Source organism: Anolis sagrei, chromosome X (assembly GCF_037176765.1).
Source record: "Anolis sagrei isolate rAnoSag1 chromosome X, rAnoSag1.mat, whole genome shotgun sequence".
Taxonomy (NCBI): Eukaryota; Metazoa; Chordata; class Lepidosauria; order Squamata; family Dactyloidae; genus Anolis; species Anolis sagrei.
In genome coordinates this window covers 43,796,129-43,819,899 of record NC_090034.1, presented here as the reverse complement: position 1 = coordinate 43,819,899, position 23,771 = coordinate 43,796,129, and the positions used below count along the sequence as shown (strand labels likewise).

General features: G+C 39.6%; 1 protein-coding gene across 2 annotated transcripts in view; it reads right to left on the bottom strand.

The window, feature by feature from the left end:
• MED13L (mediator complex subunit 13L) overlaps positions 1-23,771 on the bottom strand; it is a 149,448-nt gene that overhangs the window by 32,347 nt on the left and 93,330 nt on the right. For both annotated transcript variants that reach the window (XM_060785459.2, XM_067473261.1), the window contains exons 6-15: positions 19,253-19,447; positions 18,477-18,665; positions 15,256-15,421; positions 14,254-14,346; positions 12,007-12,702; positions 8,262-8,487; positions 7,816-7,921; positions 7,015-7,139; positions 5,805-5,901; positions 485-705 (exon numbers count right to left, since the gene is read on the bottom strand). In XM_060785459.2, coding sequence (XP_060641442.2) covers positions 485-705; positions 5,805-5,901; positions 7,015-7,139; positions 7,816-7,921; positions 8,262-8,487; positions 12,007-12,702; positions 14,254-14,346; positions 15,256-15,421; positions 18,477-18,665; positions 19,253-19,447 — 2,114 coding nt within the window. The remainder of the gene's footprint in view (positions 1-484; positions 706-5,804; positions 5,902-7,014; positions 7,140-7,815; positions 7,922-8,261; positions 8,488-12,006; positions 12,703-14,253; positions 14,347-15,255; positions 15,422-18,476; positions 18,666-19,252; positions 19,448-23,771) is intronic.

Here is a 23,771-nt window from a genome sequence, read left to right as displayed (position 1 = left end):
GAGCAGTGGTTCTCAACCTGGGGTCCCCAGATGTTTTTGGCCTACAACTCCCAGAAATCCTAGCCAGTTTACCAGCTGTTAGGATTTCTGGGAGTTGAAGGCCAAAAACATCTGGGGACCCCAGGTTGAGAACCACTGACCTAGAGAGTCATAGAGAAAGATCATATTAATCAAATCTGCGAATAATCAAACCCAAATTATGGTGGGCTGACTGTACATTGTTTCTATCTTAGATAGCATCTAAAGATAGGGATTTCAACGGCTACAGAGTATACAGTAACATGGGTACAGGAACAAAGTTGGAACAAACAAGGATAGGGTAAGGGAGAACTGGATCCTTCCCACAGCAATACCCCTGCTATGCTCTTCTGAGCCTACCAATTACAAAAAACACTCAGAGTGAAATGTGATTAGAACAACTTCCTTAAACAACCTATCCAAATCATATTGCAGTTCAACAATATTCGTAGTTTTGACTTGCTACCTTTATTTCTTCCGGTTTAGGGCTGCCTACTCCATCTTCCACTTCAATTTTAAACTCTGTGAGTTGATTTGTAGTCATGTTGAAGGCTGGACTTTCCAACATCCCTAGTGTAGTCAATGTCTCTGAGCCAATCCCATCTTTATAACACATCACTGGAGAAAAAGCAGGGTGCTGCTCCAAGGATGGTGGAGTAGGAAACATCCTCTGCAGGTCGGCCACAGCTAGAGGAGACAATTCAGTGTTGACAAATTACAAAATAGGCCTTCTGCGATATTCAAACTGCAGAACAATGAGGAGCCAGAATTAGAAGACCAGACAGAAACCAGACTCATAGCTAGTTTCAGAATATGATTCAATAAAGTTTACTCACAGAAGGGTCAAATCACACGGAGAACCCACATTCATGTTACCTACCGCCTGTGATACAGAACATTCCCCACCAACATTTTTGAAGAAAATAGCACGTTGGTTATCTGTACCTGATTCTTAATTTAATTATCTGTGAACTCTTCACACATGGGTTGTTCTGCACCTATACAGAACTACTCAGAACCTTTCACAACAGGATTCCTGATTTTTTCCTCAGTTCTGTGGTGTGACCATAGCATCAGTTACATGCAAAGAAGTGGCCATCCACGAGGGAAGGAGGGCAAGAAGTGTAAGTTCACAGAGAAACACACACAGAACCAACTACAGATAAACAAACCATTCTTCTTTGTGATATCTGTGATTCACACATCCAAGAGAATAACTAGCAGATTGAATGTGTGAAGGAATTGCAGAGTAAAATAGAAGTACCAAAAAGACAGTAGTACCAAATTCCACATCTCCCTAAGTCCCAATGTTCAGTCTGCAGTGCTGGATAAAAGTAAAGATAGCATACCCTTCAGCGTGGTTCCAGCTACTTGCCACAGCCCTTGTGGGGTGACTACACAAACTACCAGGCCTTGGCTTAACCACTAAGTGGCATGCCAGAAATAAAATATATTCACCACATTTCACAAAGCTCTGTTTTGACATAGATCTCCACTCTGAGGGGCAGCATGAAACCCAAAAATCTTTGTCAGGGATCCAAACTGCGCTGTCCACTCCACTTAGAATGCCAGAGCCAAATGGAGGGAAACATCCAGCAGGCTGGACAGACATAAAGGAAATATAATGTCTGGGTAGATATGGAATCAGGAAATAATTTTCCTCAGAACAGTAACACTGGAGTGCAGAACTACTTTATCCTGGTGAGAAGCTGCATGAATGGTGTCATGACAAAGCTTTTATTGCTGGAGCCAGCAGAGTCTGTGCACATGACGGGCAAGTGCCTGGATGCTGCAATGGGTTGGATGAAGGCCAGGCAACCAAAGCCAAATCTCAATAAAATGGGTTTTGAGAACTGGAGTTGAGTACGCAACCTACCCGAAATGGAGTTTTGGTCATGTTGAAGGAGGAGAGGTGCGTGGGAATATTTGGTATCTATAGCGGCATAGAGTGCAATGTAATCAGTGATATATATGAGCTTATGGTGGGAAAAAAGGGGAAAACTTGCTTTTATTGTTGCAGGTAATACATCTCAGATAAAAAGTAGCAAGACAAAAGAAAGTCATATAACTTTGGTAAAGTATCTCTAATGCTGACTCTCATATCTCTATGTAAGGCACCTTGAACCAGAGAAGCCTCATGGTGCTGCCTTCTCAAAGAAAGGAGGTAATAAAATAGACTAAATACTTCTGGGAAGAAGAGGGAAGTGACCTCTTCATGCAGGCAGTAAGCAAAACAACTTGAATTATATAGGTCTGAGAAACAGAGGAGAAAACAAGTCATGCATCATAAGGTTCCCTCTATCTCTCATTGTTCTCTATGCAAGTGTTGGTGCTTCTTCATGTCCAACAGTGTGTAAGTTGGGAACACTCCAAGATGCATCTTTATCACTCCAAGTCCAGTTGTCCTCTACAGATCAAAGTTTTAGGGGCCTCAGTAGGGCTATAGATGGCTCACACTTTGTAGATAGGCAATTTCTGTAATATATTCAGGGTGCTTTAGTATAAAACGCCCTGCATGCTACCAGTGAAATGGCACTGAGCAGACAGTCTGTCTTTTCCTCTTTAACAGATTATTTTGCAAAAAATAGAAAGATGTGGAAGAATAAAGGAAGGGTACAAGACTGCATTAGTTTACTATTGTTGTATCCAAAGCTATTATGATTAATTGCTTTTATCCTTATTGCTGCTATATGATATATGCCCTTTACTCACTACCTCTATCCTCTATTGTTTTTGCACCAATCCGCCCACCCACGACGAGATATTGAATATTGCTACTGGTTGTTGGTTTGGATGTTTGTTTTATATATTGCTTAATGTTGTTCTTTTTATTTTGTTTTATATTGTTTTTGTTATTATCTTGTTGTTATACATTTTAATGTGTTACATTTTAACTGTATTGCTAGAATTGGCCCCATGTAAGCCGCCCCGAGTCCCTTCGGGGAAATGGAGGCGGGTATAAAAATAAAGTTTTTATTATTATTATTAGTTGGGTCCCCAGCAAAAATCTTTTTAAAAAAAAATAGGGGGGGGGGCAGGGAAATGGCACAACAGCAGGATTATCTGGGAACAGCCAAAGAATATGAAGGCAACTGAGAGCTGTTCTTTGCAGCAGAATTTCCTGTAGGATACACCTGCAGATATTAAGTTATACAGCACCCTCATGTACACCTACTCCTCTTGTTCTTTGTAACAAAAAGGAGGTTTTAGGAAGCACTAGATTTCCATTCAGTGGGGAAAGGCTTTGCTGAAATGAAGCTTCTAGATTCTGCTGTCCAGCCATCTGGCCCTTTCCTCATCCATTCACACTTGTGCCTGCTCTTCTCACTCTTGAGTGGAAGTTGCTACATCAGGAAAAGCGTATGGAAAAGGGCAAGCCTTATCAATTTAACCCTTCTCAAGCTGCTCCACATTATACTGTTTCCTCTAGGGATTCTCCCCCCTCCCCAGCAAATTTCTGCAATGCAGTGTCATTAAAAAGAAAAAGAAGAAAAGAGTTCAATTAAATAAACCCGCAGAACTGACCAAGGCTCATTATTCATTTTCATATGTGTCATGCTTGAGAAAGCCTCACATATTTTAAGCAAGGCTAGATCTACTAAAACTGTCAAAATCCAATCTCTGTGTACTCCATACTTCTCCATTTGAGTAAATCAGTGCTGCTTTTATGGCTCCATAAAACTTTCTGCCTCATCCTTGTGACACCATGGTTTTTCCTTTCAATTTGTTCTCATTACCAGTCAGAGTTAATGAGATAACGTTCAACCATGATTTGCAGCAGAAGGGAAGTGCAGCTTGCAGTGGTCATGGTATCTTTCTCTTTGAAGCCAAGGAACATGTAATTCACAATGATGCCTGTTGATATCACACAGAATACTATTTTCCAATCAACATAAAATATTTCAAAAACACATTAAGTGGGAGACACAAAGAACCTCTACAAATCTCACAGGATATTACAATTCCCTGTGACTCTGGCATGTTGGAAGAGGAGCACAGTTCTGAAGATGAGCAGTGGTACAAAGTTTCATGCAACTCATATATCCTCTGACTCCACCTAAACACTTCAAGGATTATAAGGAATAGCAGTTTGAACATGAATGCAATTAACTCTTCCTTCAATACAGAATAAGTGAAAATAGAGAAAACCGGGTTGTTGTAAGTTTTTCGGGCTGTATGGCCATGCTCCAGAAGCATTCTTTCCTTATGTTTTGCCTGCATCTATGGCAGCCATCCTCAGTGGTTGTGAGGTCTGTTGGGAACTAGGAAAATGGGGTTTATATATTATGTGGAATGTCCAGGGTGGGAGAAAGAAGTCTTGTCTGTTGGAGCTAGGTGTGAATGTTTCAATTGGCCACCTTGATTAGCATTCAATGGCCTAGCAGTTTTCAAGTGTGGCTTCTTACTGCCTGGGGCAATCCTTTGTTGAGAAGTGACTAGATGTCCCTGATTGTTTCTTGGCTGGAGTTTCCCTGTTTTTGAATGTTGTTCTTTATTTACTGTTATGATTTTCGAGTTTTTAAATACTGGTAGCCAGATTTTGTTCATTTTCATGGTATCTTCCTTTCTGTTGAAATTGTCCACACGCTTGTGGATTTCAATGGCTTCTCTGTGTAGTCTGACATGGTAGTTGTTAGAGTGGTCCAGCATTTCTGTGTTCTCAAAACATATGCTGCGTCCAGGTTGGTTCTTCAGGTGCTTTGCTATGACTGACTTCTCTGGTTGGATTAGTCTGCAGTGTCTTTTATGTTCCTTGATTTGTGTTTGGGCAATGCTGCATTTGATGGTCCCTTCATAGACTTGTCCACAGCTGCATGGTATACGGTAGACTCCTGCAAAGGTGAGAGGATCCCTCTTGTCCTTTGCTGAACATAGCATTTGTTGGATTTTCTTAGTGGGTCTGTAGATAGTTTGTAGGTTGTGTTTTCTCATCAGGTTCCCTATTTTTCTAGTTTCCAACAGACCTCACAACCGAAAGGTCAGGAGAAATGTCAGGCAAGAATGTTAAAGCTTTAAAATGAAGACAGCGCTGATTAGAATAATGACATTTCCCCATGAGATTTACTATCACATTTCTGAAGGGACAATGAACTCAAACGATAAGTCAGTGATGGCTCTTGAGGACATTTGATCACAGAAATGGTCACAGAAGCAACCACTATTTTGCTGATGTTAACTTTCCTTTGGGTCTCTAATAAAGATATAAGTAGCAACACAAACACTCAACACCAACCATTCAAATTACTATATCAAGTATCTATTTATGAGGCAATTTTACCTCTCAGGGCTGAAAACAGGACATTTTGGTTTCCCCAGAGCCACATTTTGTTGCAGAATCTACAGAGGACTAGCCCCATAATCTAGGCATTCTGCAGCATTGCCACTTGCACAGCTGTAAACAATTAATTCCAAATGTAGCCACTTGTCATGCAGTAACACAAGAAAGCTGCAAACAAAAAATTTGCTTATGTTATTTATCATTGGGGGGGGGGGGGTAAACCAGTGTGATGCAACAAAGCCCCGTTGTGTTTTCCAGTAAATAATGATACAGTAAATGAGAAATAATGTTCTTTGATTGTCAATGAGTTGTCCTCATTTGGGAAAACTGCAATTTAATCCATGGGGGAGGTACTGGCATTCTATTTGGAAATGTCCAGCCTTCACTATTCTTTTTTTAATAGTCAGTTTCTAAATGTAAAATAGGAGAAAAACCTTGTTTTCCAGTTTCATTTTTAATCCTATAAGAAAAAGTCATGAGAACAATGCTGCAGTCATCTGCTACTTACTTGGGGGGTAAGGAACTGCTGTTCTGGTATCCTTGCCCAGAGAGCGTTCTTCAGTCCCCTGCAGAGGCACTTTTGCAGAATGAGAAGGAGAGACAGCCTAGAAGGACAAAACAGCAATGGAGTAAGCTGGTCATATTGCAACTTGCTTCGTTAGAATAAAAACTTGTCAAACGGATCTTCTTCTCAGCTATCTCTCATGTTCCTGTGCTTGGTTTGTTTTCATCGCCTGTAAGATAGGAAATCTCTACAAGTTCAGCGATAGCAAAAGAGGCAAGGTAGATCCCTTAGTGACTTCCCACTGAGTCTGTTGTTGCTGTTATTACACAGCCCAACCCAAAACAAATTCTTCGTGCCTTGGTTTTTTGGTCTGTTCCTGGAGTTATTTGGGGTACTGATTCAGAAAATGGCATTGGATAGAGCACAGCAACTTTAGTTTCTTAGATAGGGTTATCCTGGTTTTCTATGGGCAACTGGTAGATGGCAGGCACATGTTCTGTATCTCAAAAACAAGAGTTGACAGGAAAAAACTGGTACCATCTTTGGAATCAGCAGGACAAATATACCAGAAACAGAGCTCACATTTGAGGCACCAAAATGTGTGTCACCTAATGTAGTAGTAGTAGTAGTAGTAGTGGTAGTAGTAGTAGAGTAGTAGAAGAGTAGTAGCAGCAGCAGCAGCAGGATCTTTATTTCAATCCTGCCTTTCTCCCCATAGGGACTCAAAAGAATATCGAGGGGTCTCAATTTTGTGTGATGGCAGCAAAAAAGGGTTAGTGAAATCTGGAGTCGCTCTCTCTTACTCAAGGGTATTGAACGACTAACAAAGGCTACGTGCCTTTTTAATTAATATGTACTGACATTTTTTATGATGATGACAACAGGCTATGGCTATTCTGTTCATCAGAATAAGTACAAAGCAATGTTTCTGGTTCCATGGGCAACATTATTAGAAATGGAACTATGTTCAGTGTCATAAAAGTTTGCAATAGAATAATAATTCACATCTTATAAATGCTCTCTTTGAGGAAAAATGTGACATGACAGTTTTTACACCTTTCACCACAAATGCCCCTCTGGACCAAATCAAAGAAAGCAGAAGAGAAGCCCGAGAACTCTTCAGTCACCTATCCTAGAGACAAAAGACATTATTTCAAAGGTCAGATGATGCTACTATGCACATATGGTGCAGCTCAGTTCATCACATGCTTACTTCAGTATCGTCTTCATCAGAATTATCAAAGAGGTTGTCTAAATCATGCAGTGAGGGAGCCAGGTCTGTGACTTGCATGAGGCTACTGGAACCAGCTCGAGTTGCAGCATTATCGTTCCGGGTGTCTAAGGGGATGAGAAAAAGCATTGAGAATTTGAGAAATGGGAAAACATAAAAATAATTAAGCCACATTCTCCGTGAATGAGAACAAGAAACTAATCAGAAACAACATCCCTGTACTGTAGCTCCTGAAAGCAGGGGTCCCCAAACTAAGGCCCTCCAAGATCCTTGAGATGTAGAGCTGCCCTGAGTCTGAAATGACTTGAAGGCCCACAACAACAATCCTAATTAACTTGACTCTCTCATCAGCCAAAAGCAGTCCCACACTTCCCACTGAAATACTGGTAAGTTTATGCTGGTAAAAAAAAATCATTTCAATATTGTATTGTACTTTCAGGGTTTTTTTTGTTTTTGGTTTGTTTGTTTTTTTGCACTACAAATAAGATACGTGCAGTGTGCGTAGGAATTCATTCATGTTTTTTTTTTTTCAAACTACAGTTCAGCCCCCAACAGTCTAAGAGACTGTGAACTGGCCCTCTGCTTGAAAAGTTTGAGGACCCCTGCCTGAAAGTAATTCAATGGAGCATCAACTGAAAAGCTGAGGCTCCACTGGGGGTATATTAACATATTCAGATACTGAACAAGGCTATTATAACTCACTCAACTGGTTTAGTTAAAATATATAATTAAAGTCTTCAGTACTTATCATTCTTGATGAGGATTGTGTAGACATTCATTTACCTGTTTTAGGCGCCGACCTGAAAATAGACATTGCATCTTTCCCAACTGACATGGTTGTAGGGTGATCTGCTACAGAAATCTCCTTTGGCTCAGTTCCGTCACCTGACTGTAAACACAGAACATTCAATCAATCACTGTGTGTGTGTGTGTGTGTGTGTGTGTGTGTGTGTAAGACAGGAGGATAAGTTGGCTGATACATAAACAAAGAAATAACATGTTTTTTTCTTATATCTATATATGAAAGACTTTGTATAGATCAAGTAACTTTAAGCCTGATACCAAGGACACATGGAGATCATGCTTGGGGGAAAATGCTATTCAGACAAATGAAGTGTAGAAGTGCCATAGCTTTCTTGTGTTATAAAGCACCAAGACCCTGACTGGAAATAAACCTAGGCTACATTTCCATACAAAAAAGGAACTGGGCTCTAAATTGACAGAAATACCTTATTTTTCTTCAGCAATTCTCTGTCAGGTCCAAGTTTATACTTTTTAGTGCGGGTGAAACTGTATTTGATGTCTCCATCCTGAAATGTGTAAGGATCACTGACGTCTCTCAAACCTTTGCCAGGCCGCCGGCGGTTTAGAGGGTACAGGTCAAAATAATGAATTTCTGGCCCAGAGGAGGGTTCTTCCAAGATTTTAAATCTTCTGTTAGGTTGTGCTAAGAGCCTGGGTGGGGAAATGAAGAAAACAGGGGAAACATTTGTAAAGATTGTCCTGTAGATGTACAAATTTTCTTCCCACAAGTGAATGAAGCCGCATTTTGTTTTCATATACTGGAAATAAACTTTTTCTGTGGTTCCACATATGCATCCTCATGTTAGCACTCAGCATTTTCTGACAGACTTGTAAACCCAGATTCTAGGCCAGCCACTCAAAAACTAACATCTTAATGGTACATCCTTTCAATGGCCAGAAACATTACAGTATATAAAAGCTTCTGCAACATTAAATGCTGAAGGAAAAATGGCAATAATCCACTTGCTTTCTCATGTTTGGATTGGATTTTAATGTCCATTAGCCTTTTCAAGCTGAAGGAGAACTGTACCTAAAATTTTATTAGAGTCAAAGTCCAGAAGGTTACATCTACAACATACGTATTTCAATTGCACTATAATTAACAGCATAACCCAAGATTCCACTGCCAGTTATCAAGAAACAATGACAAGTAACACAGATTATGCAACGTTTGGCTAATTTATTAATAACCTGGGAACCTTGGTCAAAAAAGGGAAAAAAATATAACAATCCTATCCATCTGCGTTCAGTTCAGAACTACAGAGACAGAGTTGCTCATGCAATTGTGTACTAAGAATTGTACACTGCATACATTTGGCTTCACGTCACAATTCACTAACAAAGCAGCATTGCATAACCATCCTGTATATATATGAGTGTTTATACTTCATCTGCTCAATATAGGATTTCAGCCTTGGCATTTAGACATTGTCGTGACACACAGAAGCAGAATCCCTATTGTTTCTGTGCTTTCTTTTCCTCTGGACAAACTCCATGCCAGAAGTAGCCCCTCGCATCTCTTGATCAAGAATTAATGTAATTCAGATCAGTATCAGCAGGGGCTGGACAAGGTGATTCTCACTGTATATTTCAAATCTATGATCCTGATGAGACGCTGTCATTCATTAATAAGAAAATCTTGTTCTTACATGGAAAAAGATATTGCCTGAAGGAGCTGAAGAGGTAATGGAAACAATTATATCACCATTTGAATACCATTATTATTGTTGTTTTGTTTTGTTTTGTTTTAAAAAAACAGCCACTTTGGGCATAGACCCAACAGAAAAAATCTGCAAGTCTTGCTAATCAAGCAGAGGTCAATAATAAGTCTGATTACTCCATGGGGGATCCCAGTAAGCCCAAAACAGATAGTCATCTAGCAGATATCTCAGGGAGAATCAATATCAAAAAGTAATCACTTCTTCCATTTCCAACCGGGATATTACACCTCCAACTGCTTGCCAAACTGAAGATGGAGTTTGGAAGCTTCCTGAATGCATGATAGTTTTCTAAAACAAGTGGTATGTTCCCCAGATGCTTTCTTTCCAATAAAAAGGCAGAAAGTTTTTAATTGTGGACTTCTAGTTATCTTGAGTTACAACATTCCCTCCTTCTGCTCGGTGGTTGCAAGACTCAGATAGACAACTTCTCCAATCCAGATGTCTTTCACATCCTCCTTCAGAGTTTTCCAGTCACCTTCTTCAGTCTGACCTCCCCTGAAAGCCATGACCATTTTGAACCTCTCTGTCTCTGGTGTTTCCATGATAAAGATTCCTGCATCTAAACCGCACACATTCTTCATCTCCAGGAACACTCCTCTTGCTCCTGAAATCAAGTGTTGTTTGATCACCATTCCTAAATCAGTAAAACAGCCACCCATCCAGACCAAAATAAGAGGATTCAAAGGGTTTACTTTCAAGAGCTGTCAATACAACATTTATTGCATCCTCATATAATCATTTCTCATTCTCATAGAAAATAATTTAAAGGAAAACTCATTTGAATTCTCAAAAGTATCTTTAATCCAAGTTCTGCAGCTATTTCTTTTGGCCTATGACTACTCAGGTTTTATCATTTGTGGCACACTAAAGTGCTCTGTTATCTCTTGTACCAGTTTAAAGAAGACAAATTCAATTTAGGTACTTGCACAGCAATTACGGTAGTATTATTGCTGCTGATGTTATTATTATTTCAGACAACTATGATCCTAAAATATGTTGCAGGCACAAGGCCTTCTTTTGTGTGGACTTAACAGGTATGCCCTGTCAATATCTTTAGCCAAATCTACTCCTTACTTTAGGTAGGCCTAACTACTATCTAGAAACAATATTGTTCCTCCTCCTCCTCCTCCTCCTCCTCCTCCTCCTCCTCCTCCTCCTCCTCCTCCATCTCCTCCTCCAGTTATATCTAGTAATACAAAATCTATTACAGTGCTGTAATATGACTGTACTCTTAACTCCCCCAACAAAAAGTGACTCAGAGTGGGAAATGTGGCTCTTTTGTATTACTAAACATGTCTGACTGAAAAAGTGAAGAGGAGGTGGTGGTAACTGTAGATAGGAATCTCTGAAATGTCTAGCTCCAACTTCAGAGACAAAACACTGGGACAAGACATTCTGAACATCCTGTGCTACCACTCTAAGTTTGTATACAGGCAGTCACAACACATCCTCAAAGGAGATAAATGTTTTGAATGCTTACAAGGCTCAATAATGGAGCTCTCCTTGAACATTCCATGCAACTGCTCTAATTTGTAATGGGATCGCTTTGATCTATTATATAGTGGATAGTAAATGGTATTTCTCTTTATTGAGTGCATTCCAAAATTCCATATAAGAGAATCTCACCTTCATACCTCATAAAAATAGCAAATTATTTCAATTGTTTCACAAGCCTATACAAATATATTGCATACTTCAAAGCAGCATTCCCCATCCTTGAGCCCTCAAGATATGTAGGACTAAAAATGTAACTTCACTGCCATGCTGTAAGAGTCCATTACATACTAAGCAGGATTAGGTTGTTGATGGCAATGAAGTAAAGTGATTAAAATGCATATATTGTGATCTTGAACAAACAATGAACTATCCAGATTTTACTCATAAATAAATGTTACACAATGCCATTAGTACATACAGCTTTTTTACATACAAACAGCAATGTTTAAAAGCCTTTTAATGAACTACAAAAAGGCACTGCCTGTCAAAATTCTTATGAAGTTCAAAGCAGAAGCTGTTCTAATTTTTCCACCAGAAAACTGACTCCAATCAGCCTCAAGAGGGAGACATTAACACACATGAATCATCTCTCCTGCGTTCCAAATGTTTTCATGGCAGTTTCCTTCTATGTCAAATATAAAGAAATTGCAAATTTTGATATTTTTCTATAAAAACTACCTGAAACAAAATTCTCACTCCCACTAAACTTGTCCTGCCATTCTTCCAAGAAATGCTCACGTTACACAGAACTTTAAAAACATTCCTATTTACAGAAACTGTCCACAAGTGATCCAGTCACCTTTTTTATATGGTTCTTGTGTGATATGTTCTGTCATGTTCACACATAAGTCGGACCTGCCAGCACATTTGCTTCAGGATTGGGGTGGACCCAACCACAGTCACCTCAAGCAAACCCAAATGGCAACATTTGGGACAATCAACAAGCCCTTACCTTTTTAGTGCAGTGCTTTGAAATGATGTGTTGTCATTGATGTCATATCTCTCGCAATGGAGTTCCGGAGGCCTGAACTCTTTATTTCCATTGGAGGGAAGAGTATATCCCTGCCACATGTTCAGTGACTCTTGGTTCTGTATAACCCCAGAATACACAACAGTATCACCGACTTCTTCCATAAGAGGCGGCCTCTGTCCTCCATGGACCGTACTGCCCTCTGTGCTGAGTAGTGGCTGGAGTTCTAATCCACTGTGGTAGAGGATAGGAGTCACAGGAATTGATGGTGGGTATAAACTCTCAACTTCCTGCCCTCTTGGCTGAGGACTAAGGGTAGGGGGCAGAGGTGACGCAGGGGAATGGGGAGAATCCATGGGATTCAAATGTGTTTGTTTGCTTGAGTGTCGAGGTGGTAGAGAGAACTGCTTCTCGTATTTACGGATGCCAGGGGCTTCCAAGGAAGGCTCCATTCCCGCCAAGGTCAACTTGTGTGCCGGTGGATCTTGCTCCGTACAAAGTTCTTCAGTAACAGCTGGCCGATGGTGAAATGGCAGTAGTGATCTCTTCTGAATTTTTTCCAGTTTCTCCTGCCTCTCTGTGAGTTTGTGCTTAGATGCAAGTGGCAGTGAAGAACTGGATTGTGATAAAGACGGTAGGCGGCTAAAACCCAAATAGCGTTGCCTAAAGAGCCTATGCCTGAAAGAGAGAATACAAAGAATTCATCATGGAAAAGGTACAAATATTGTATTTAGTCAAATATAACACACACATTTTTTGTCCAAATTGTGTCACAAAAATTAGGGTGCGCATTAGATTCAGTTACAAACTTGAAAAACCTTACTGATCACATTGTAGTGCATCCTCACTAGTAAAGCCCTCTCTAAAGTACTCTCCCTGCATGAATGACACAGGAGAGCAAGTAAACAAACAAGTAAAGAGAAAAATGTACTTCTGCAACTAAAAGAAAGGATAAAAACCAAGAAACAAAGCAGACCAGCAAGACTTGATCTCCCCTTCTACAGAATGACAGGAAGATGCTCTATCACTATGCTACTTTGCCTTATGACAAGGCCACACAATCCAGAACAATTAGTGGAATGGTGTTCAAAGTTAACTAATTCATTATTCATGATCCACTCAATGAAAGTATTGAACACAGACCTAAAAATCTCTTATAGAGAACACATCCTCAAACAGTGAATTGTGAAGAGTGTAGTTTTCCCACTGCACATTACACTCGCCAACAAATACTTTTTTTGATTGAACATTCTGAAAATTGAGGAGTGCATTAGATTAGATGGTGCATTACATTCGCAGAAATACTGGTAGGTCAGATCATCTGCTAATATATGTTCATTTCTCTTTATCTAATTTATAAATGACCTTGTACCTATAACAAGCTATTCTCATGACCTGCAGTGATGTCAGAAGATGTGGTCACACCCATGAGCTCAGGAGTGTGGCCAAGCTCTATGGCATTTGCCGTGCAGAGTTGGAGAGTGGGGATCTAGCCCAACATCTAAAACCAAATCTGACTCCTGCATTTCCCCATTTGTTTTACCAAGCTGAGTATGTGGTCAACAAAAATAAGGGAAACAGAGAGGTGCTGATACCTGCCATACCATTTACTATATCTACAAGTCTCATGGAGGGCCCCTTCTCAATGGGGCACTTCATCCACAACTCTATCTGGTCACAGTCGGATAGGCAAGCTCCAGTCCACCTGCGCTACTCAACAGGCACATTTGGCACACATCTGATTTGCCTGATGTACACACGACACGATGCCAAAATCAAGTTTACCTCAGATGTAATAATCATGCAGGTTGGGCTTAACTGTGTTGAATTTTACAAATGGAAGCCCTATTCTAATATTATAACCAATACCTGTAAGTCAGTCAAATCCAGAGGTGAAGTGTATCCAATGAGTGATCTGGCTAATAACTCCTTCACCCCCAATCAAACCAGCTCTACATAGACTCGTATCATTTTCTGCACACAAAACACTGTGTCCTGCATGGAAAATGTTGTTTTCTGTTGTGTGAATGCGTGAATTTTATGCAGAATAGATCCCAAACAGCTAAGATTCTTGTCAGTTCAGAATTTGTTTTATCAGTTTCTTGATATTGGAAAAACAATATCCAAAACAGTTTCTTGATATTGGAAAAACATTTTCAACCATTTACAAATATTCCTTGCATCACTAATTCAAAGAAATGTAAGCGTTACTGAAATTATTCTACTGACCTAGAGCAAGTGCAATAAACCCTTTTGACAGGATCAATAAAATCCCAAGCAGCACAGTTGGTGAAGGTTCCTCCCTTCGTAATCAGAGCTCTTCTGATGGGAAGAAAAATATGCAAAAGTGTTAGTGTCCTAGGAAACAGAACTTAGGCATCAGTTTATTATCTTATGTTCTACTCTTCTTTAGAAAACCCAAGACTGGTGAGTGCAACACTGGGCACACAGCCAATTACTAGGACCATATTGCCCCTAGCTTTAGAAATGCTCCTATACTGATTGCTCCCATAATACTCTCTTTAGTTCTGATTTAGGAAAATACTGATGAACTTATTTCTGTAGCACCATCCCTTCAGGGCATTTGAAGCATGTTTAAGGCACCATGCAGCAATCAGTTCCTTGGGGATCTACATGTCAGAGGCCACAAAACAGCACTGTGCTGAACTTTCAGATGTCTCTACATTTGTGTTGATATTTGACTGCCCAGTGGAAGAAGAAATCCTTTATGGAATAGGTAACGAGATGAAGAAAAAATGAAATTATTTTGTTGCTTTTCGCCCAAGTTAAGGAGACCTCAGAAAGCACTGCGCAAATTTCTTCAAAGGATCATTTTTTAAAGCTTTGGTGATGTATGCACTCCTTATACAAATTTGTAAAGTACGTAAGAGAAAAGTTACTCAGTCATGAGGAAAAGGAGCCTATCTAATAACTGAACCTGTCTGACAAAATCCTAAGTAGGCTCTCTTCACATACTCTTTGTTTAATCCCTCCATCAACTCAAGCAATTGTTTCAAATCAACTCCATCAACTCAAGCAATTGTTTCAAATACAACTGTCCCAAATGCATACCTTCCCAATATCAAGAGAGCCAATATCTCTACATTTCATTATTAAATCTATTAAAATATAAGTGAGGAGAGCATGGCATATGCAGTAAGTGATTAACTGTGAGAAGGGGATGAGTGTTGAAGTTCCTACCAGGGCACTCAGGCAGAACTACGCTCTTACCTGGATTGTGACTTGTTGAGGATCCATTCCTTCCAAGTCCTCTGAATAATGCGCTTATGGAATATTGAAGGAATTTTCTCTGATATCTTTGAACTCTGCACAGTGCCCATCCCATCTGGGGCTGCTGCAGTATGACTGACCATGCTGGGAATGCTTCCACTTTCACCTGAAATATAATTGACAACACTATAGGAAATAGCAACCATAAGAGTTATTTGCCCAAATGGATATCCTTTGGAGACTTGCTATCCACTGTCCCTCCAACAAAAACACCCTCATGGAGTTTTCCATTTAAATTCAGTAAACTGTATCGAAGACTACATAATTTTACAAGTTTGGTAGCCACAAGAACCAAATCCTGCAAGGAGAATGTTGCATTAAAATCTGCTGGTGTTACAACCTGAAACTGGCACTGTTACCACCTGATTTACACAGGACACTGATCTTTTTTTCCATAATTTTTGTTTTATAGTATATATAAGAAATAAAACAGATGATCAAAAAAAAAAGAAAAGAAATGAAATTTGTAAAAAAATGTAAAAGAGTAAGCAAGTTTACAAAATGATATACAGTCAGTGCTCTTTATACTTATGAAAAATCACAATTGACTGTACAGTTAATTATATCTTAACATTTCTTATCCCTCTATCCCCACACCCATGAATCCAAACCCCATGACCTCCGACGCCGCTGGAAAAAAGATCACACAGCTAACCAGCAACTATCCATATGTCTTCTTTCACTAAATCCCCTTTGTGGCAGCCATCAAATCTAACTTTGTCTTCTTTTCCAGATACCCAAGTACCAGCCTCCATATGTTTGCAAATTCTTCATTACTTCCTCCTCTGCTACAATTTGTCAGCTTAGCCATTTGGATATAATCTACTAGTTTATCTCTCCAATCTTTAATAGTTAACTCTTTTTTCCCCTTCCATGTTTTAGCTATTAAGGACACTCAGTTCTGTAATGGTACACAATATTTTTATTTCTGCACACGAGTTTAGTAAAGAAAAACAAACAAATTTGTTGTCAGTGGCACTAGCCACAGTCTGTCATTCATGTTTCTGGTAATGTACTGTCAAGCAAAGTAAAGCTACAGATCTAAATGTCTACTGGGACAGTAGAGGGAGCTTTGAGATTGCTTTGCCTTCTAGCTGTATGCCAGAAATGCTGGAAAGGGAGGTAATGGTATGAATCCTCAACAAGGTCAAACATGTTTACAGAACTCCTTGTTCTTTTGTCTGGCATAGCCAAAAACTCCCAAGAGTAAAACACTGAAAAGAGCCAAAACTTTAAAAAAGGAGGGGGGTATCACTGAGAACTGCCACTGCTTTAAACTCTAGATCAGAGTTTTTGCCATTGCTTCTAATGGCTTAATACATATACTAAAACCTGGTGTATCCTCACACAAGAAGACAGTCTTAACTAAATTGAGCTAAGTAGTTCCACGGACTTTAAGAAAATACATCATTAAACAAGTCAAGAAATAGGGTTTCACTAATCTCAGAGATTATAGAGCTCTTCACAACTTCGCTATACATTATGCTCTAAGATGCAGACATTTTACCTACATTAATTTCAGCGAGTGGTAACTGTACAGGCAACAGTATACTTTTGTGTCAGTAGGGAGGAGGGAGAAACAAACTCTTTCCCCACTTACTGATGTTTACCTGCAGTCTTCTATACCCAAGCTATTTTCTTTCCAGAGGTGCTCAGAGGGCAAATCTAGTTGTGATGTTATGTACATGATGTTAAGAATATAGCACAATCACTGCAAGCCTCTATCAGTTCACCAGAATTCAGTACAGTTACACCAGAAACAGAGACAAAGGTGGCAGCAACAAGACAAAGGGAAGAGGAAAAATGTGAACTTCAATGGGAAAAAGAGGCTGCCAGCTTCGAGCCACTTATCCCTCAAATACTTGGCTGCCAGGAAGGTCCACAGAGCCAAAGCAGCTTGGAAGGGCCAACTTGGGAGACTCAGGAAATACTTTAAGTGGCCAATTATACTTCTTGAGTCTTCAGGTGAAGTAGGGGAAATGACCACTCTCAGGCAAGAAAAAAAGCTGGCATAAAAAGTCAGGTTATACATTTCTCACATCTGATTTACAGAGTATGAGTGTGTGACCGAATCAGCAACACATGTAGCTGCCTCATATCAATACTGGGTCCTTTGAGCTCAGAGATGTCTGTACAGATTGGCAGTGGTTCTCCGGGATTTCAGAGAGGGATCTTTCCCAGTCCTGTCTGGAAATATCAAAAGCAGAACATGGGACCTTTTGCATGGAAAGCAATTACTCTTACCACTACATGACAGGATATCACTGATTGGGAATACACCACATGGATATGGGGAATCCTTTCTCTGATGTCACAGCCCCAATGAAAATACCAGACAGAGCAAGTAGAAGCTGACAAGGAGGTTATGATTTTCACTTAGACCAGAGAGAGGCAAAAGTTTAAACCTTCCTCCCAGGATGGTCCCAATCCTGTGTCCCCCTCCACCAAATCTTGAATCTAGTTAACATTTTACATTCCACATCTAGTTTAGCCTATCAGCTAAAATCAGTTCTACCAGAAGAAACACAGATGGAGGAAAGGAGAAAGATGCCAATACAAATCTCAGAAAAGAAGGGAAACAGTAATCCAGGAATGCCACCCACTGCTTTTCACTTTAAAACAGTGTATGAATTTGACACAATCAATGCATATGTAGTTGATGTGCACATAGCTGATCCCGAAGACTGCATACTGAGGGCATCTTCGATTAATATTGCTTAGGGATATATTCCTAATAAATAGACCATCACATTCAATGGTGTAACTTAGGTCTTCTATTTAATTTTTTTCTAATGGGCACTTCTGCTGTAAACTATACCTCTTTTTGTGCCTATTAAACTCACTCTTGATCTAGTAACCATTAAAAATCTTTCCCAAGTAGCTGTAGCTGAAGACTAGAAACCAAGGCGTAAATCCAACAAGTGTTGGAATTTTGTATCAGGCAGCATTGGGATTATTTCCCCCCTGTTTCTGGCACTGCTTCTATCTTCAGTGCCAGAAGCTTCTAAAGATAGTCCTTTGGAGCAAACTTTTGTGAACCACCCTGAGTCTCCTTCAGGATGAGAAGGACGGGATATAAATGCAGTAAATAAATAAACTTTAAAGGTGTTGGGGAGAAGATTGCAAAGGATGGGATTTCCCCACTGTGGTGCTTTGCTCACCTATGACAATCTGCTCTGGAGAAATGGGTGGTGTAAGAAACATTCCACAGCTGTGGGCATCTTTCATGTTCCCAGCTCCCTGCTGTGCCACATTGTTGTGGGCTCCAGGTGCCAAAGTGCTTGGAGAAATAGGGATGTCATTTTGAGCAATGAGAACAAAAGCTGAGGGATACACCATCCGGACACCACCTGTTAAGAGGGGAGTGAAGAAGGAACAAGAGGCAGAATATGACTGTGTTTCTTTTAACATTTCCCATTCATTAGCAAGAGCAACATTTTATTTTGCATTAGTGTTAAAACTGTAACCATAACTACATAACAAATGGAACTGTTTATATATTTGAAATAGTTGGCCAAGATCCTTCTGGTGTCTTGCGCAAGCATATGTTGCTTTAAGCAATCAGGTGGCATTTTTGGCAAATTCAGTTGAAGGGCATGAAAATGGAAGTGTGCCTGCAGTTCCATTGTGTATCATTGCACCTTGTATATCAATCCCATGGTTTGATATCAACACACATTTGGTAGTAATTTTGTGACAAGCTACATAGCAAAAGTAAGGCATAAGTCCAAAGCTGTGCATCTCTGGGATACAGGATCTCAGCCACAATCGGGAATCATAAAATTGTCATCAACTGTGAGACAAAGAGAGCATCTTCTTAAAGTAAGGTAATACTTCCTAAGTTGTTAACAGAGTCATAGTAAAAAGTGCTTATTGGTGATGGTGACTATGTGTTGTAGAACACAAGGTTTCCTTCAAGTGAAATGTTGAACCTCACCGACAATGACTTCCACTGCCACTGGAAAGTCATCATCGTATCGCAGTTCTTCTTCTTTGAAGCCCTCTTTCTTCTTCCCCAACACCACAGGGTAAAAATATTGCCACTCCTCAATTAGTTTCTGGGTTGCTGGATCAGACATCTTGTATGCTTGGCCTGTTAAAGTACCGCTCAAACCATATGGGCTTATCAGCACTGAGAAAACAAAAAAAGAACAAATATTTCAAATCGCAGACCATTCAGTTTGGAGCCTCAATAGGAGCTCACATCACACCGAAGGCTACCCAATCCCTGTTTAAAAACCTCCCCTTGATCAAATCCATTTTCTATACTGCCTTTCTTTCAACATGGAGCACAAGGCAGTTAACACCAAAGATGGAAAACTAAACAGAGCTAGAAAAAGGTCCTCATACATGCCCTCCCCAGATGGACCTGTGACAATGGTGGAAGAAAAGAAATTCTCCAAGGATCTTAACACCCAAGCAAGCTCACATCATATGCTCTTTTATACAGTTTAGGCCCAAGTCATTTAGGGGTCTGGAGATAATAGCCTAGAAGTGATGCCTAGAAGTGAACTAATAGTCAGGAAAAATGAACAAAGGTAAATGGATCCAATGCTGTTCATTCCACTGTCAAATAGTTCTTATTATCAGGAAGTTCTTCACAACAATTAGTCAGAATCTCTTCTCTCATATTGTGTAACTACTGATACGGATGAAGTTCTGAGAACTAGCTTATAGACGCACATGTAAGGAAGATATTTCCAATGGGGGGAAATCCATGATTTTATTCTAACCAGTAATGTAGGTACTATTTAAGGTTTGCTCCTAAGCAACTGTGATCCTCCAAGTGTTGACCATAAGCAATAAGGAAGAATGTGTGGAGCAGCAACTCAACACTGTTTAGAGGGCCACAACTGCCTGCCCTACCTAAACCTTGCAAATCTGCCAAAAGATTTCATGAGTAAACATGCTGTCCACTCAGCTGTGGCATAGCAGACAGATTTGAACACGTGATAGCAAATAAGAAGTAGATCAAATTAATTAGGTCTCCCACCCCGGTCATTATTTAAGCCCATCTGATGCTTTTCAGGCTTCAAGGCTTGAGAATGTCAAATTGGAGGATAACTCTGGAGTAAGAAGATTACAGAGTAAGTAGGACAACACGCCCTCTAACTTGGCAGCTAGCTTTTCACACAAATGACATGCAAATTAATTAACAGCATGTTAAGGGGATGGATTTTTCCCCCCGTTCCTTGCCCTGTCCAGTTCTACACATTTCCTTCTTCAACACTGGGCCACTCTTCCACACATTGCAGAACTCCAGACTTTCCAAAGTATCTCCACTGTGTTCTTACCTGTTGAAATGCCCTTCAGCACACAACACATTTTGACGAACACTGTCCAATCCCTATCCAGCTCTGTAAATACTTTTTTTTACTAATACAGGAGTCCCATAAACCAGCAGCTACTCAATAGTGTGCTTCTGTACATTACAAAGCAGGACAAGCGGTTTTTAGTTTCAAGAAGTTTGTTTTCTTTTTTTAAGTATTCCACTTGTATACAGCATTTTTAAAACAACTGAGTTTTAAATGAAATAAATATGATGAGATCACATGTAATGAAATCATGCTAAAATTTATTTGCCATCCTCTACCAAACTCACTATGCTCAAAATGCCTTTGTTCTGTAGATAAAAAGAGCCAAAGAAGGAAGGCATCTGTCTTTTAGAATGAGAAAGTACCAGTATTACAAATATGACATGCTATTTATTTACATTGCAGACTTCTATTGAAAGGTCTGTATTTTTGCTGCAAATTCAAAATATTGACTTAGCTTGGCAAGGGCCTGGTCAATGTGTTCCTCCTCAAGAAAAAAATGCGACACCAATCATTTCCAGCATCATGCTTCTAGCCAAAAGGTAAGAATACTTAAACATATTTATGGGCCATGGGCCATCTTCTTCAAGCAAATAATCTTGAATAAAGTGTTTTCTAAGTGTTCTGAGACAGGTAAACAAAAATCCATTCTTTCACAATTGGCTCCCTTGTCTCTCTGAAAAAATGAGTCTTTCTTACAAAACTGCAGGAAGCACAGGGTCAAAAGTTAGGGATCGAACTGCTGTGTGTTATAAAAGATGTTTCTTAGTTGCGAACCAATATTTGTTAATTGCTCCAGCGGCCAATTAGTGTGCGTATCTCTTTAGGAAAGGCATCAATCACCAAATAAGAAACTTAATTTAAACTCAAGGGGGTAGAGAATTACATTGCCTTGATTTAAATCAATCTAGCTTTATCAAAATCTAAGATCACACATGTTCAATTAGACCAGCTATTTCAAGGCAAGGCAAGAAAACAAACACATTGTAGCTGGATCCATCTGAAAGAGTCTAAAAGAAAAATGAATTCAAGGCATCTATTAAAATGGAGGAGGAAAGAAAAAAGGAGTGAAGGATTAAGAAAAAGGCAATGGAGTGAAGGATTAAGAAAAAAAAACAGCCACTGAGTATCTGTACTATCACAGGTTGAAATACCAAAAGTAAGAGATTGTGAAATTAGAATTAGAATCTCCAAAACCGGAAACTATTTTAACATTCAATCTATTGCACTCAACAAGTTGCTTTTTAATAAGAAATAATAACAGGCATTTAGTGACATAATATGATCGCAATTTCCTAAACTGACTGATGCAACTGAGATAAAATGACATCAGTGAAGCACCTCTTTTGCAAGAACACAGGAGGAAAAACAACCCACAAAAACAGCGTCCTTGTTACCAAGTCATGGGTTGCTGTGGCAAGACGTAACGGGGACTAATAATAGGCACCGACAACAAGGCATGCTTGGTTCAAAAGGGCCGCACGGTTCTTACCGTTGCCATACAAGACCTAATTTCATTCAGCAACAAACTCAGCCTAAGTGTTAGCTGTTTTTCGGAATTGTGCATGGCCTTGAGCACTTCCTCTCCCCAACCTGCCTTCATTCTTTCCCTCACTTTCTAATTCGTGATAATTCGAGGTTGCTATTTTATAACAACCAAGCCAGATATACTAACTGCACACAAGGACTGGAAAATGCTTTTAAACAGTGCTTTTCTGATTATGGCTCTGATCAAACAAACTATTGTGATCACAAACCACAGAGGAAAACTATAATACTGTATTTCATAGAATCTGAGGTATGCTTTTTCCTGTTTAAGGGGCTTCAAAATAGGATGTGCTGTTTTTTTAAAACTTTCTTACCTCTGAGAGAGAGGAGGAGGAAGAGCCCCAGTCCCAGCGGCTCTACCAGCCACTACCTTTTTGTCCTCAGCCAGACAGCTATTTACTGATATTTTAACTAAGCACCGCTTCCTGCTTCCCCTGCCTCTCCACAATGAGCCCATAGACTTAATAAAACAGACCCATGCAGAAAAGATGACTTTCAGGTTTCTTCACACTTCCTCCTCACCCCACAGGACAGATTGCACCACAAAACTAATTTGAAACAAAAAGAGTTATTGTGTCTGCAGAGGAAAGTCTAAAAATATTCTAAGAAAAATCTTTTTTTCCTAAAATTGAAGCTTCAAAAACAGGGTGCACATTAGATTTGATGGTGCCTTAGATTTGGTGAAATATGGTATATCACAGATTAAAGAGTGAGGGATCCAATCAGAGGATGTGGGAAGAAAGTGGAGAACAAGGAAGTCCCTAAGACTGTAGCATATCCCTCAGTTTTGCTCATATCCAAATTGGACTGTTATTCTCCTAACCACACATTAAATCATTCTTAAAATGGAACAATACCATGAATTAGCTATTCTGTCTCTCCCTCTTCCACACACACTTTAAGTTGACTATTATCATAGATAACTACGGCTCTCAGGTTCAAAGCAAAAACAAAAAAAAAGCCAAACTACCCATTATCAAGTATTTATTACTAAAATGTGTTCTTTCTTAATTGGAAAATGGCATAAAATAGAAACTAGTCCTCAAAGTAACTTACTTCAACTAAGTAGTGAACTAAGTAGCTAAAAAGCAGTGAAATAAGATATAGATAATTTCAGTACACATTTCTGGGAAAGAGCAGGAATTAAAAAACAACTCTGCCTATAGCAGGCAGTCTGAGAGGCCACTTTGTTTCACATGGAGTTTGTTCCAAAGGAAAACAGGAGGAAAAAGCTATTCAGAGGTTTAATGAATTGATTTAAATGACTGGCATGATTGGGCAATGCTACTAGCAAGAAAAAGTACCTTAGACATTTTGATAAAGGTTTTGCTTCAGACAACAAGCACAACACAGAGATCAGGGATCAACGTCTTCCAGGAGTTGGGGATCCTCAACTACCACAACCCTATTTTAACACTTACCCCCCACTTTAAAAAAATCAACACCAAAATGCCTAATAGTGCCATTTCACTCCATATTCATCCTTTCTTTAGGCCCATAAAGGCCTTTTTTTTAAAACCAGAAGTGTTTCTAACACTGGAGAAGAGGGATAGAGCAAAATGGCTAACTGCCATAGGTATCAGAGAAGAGCAA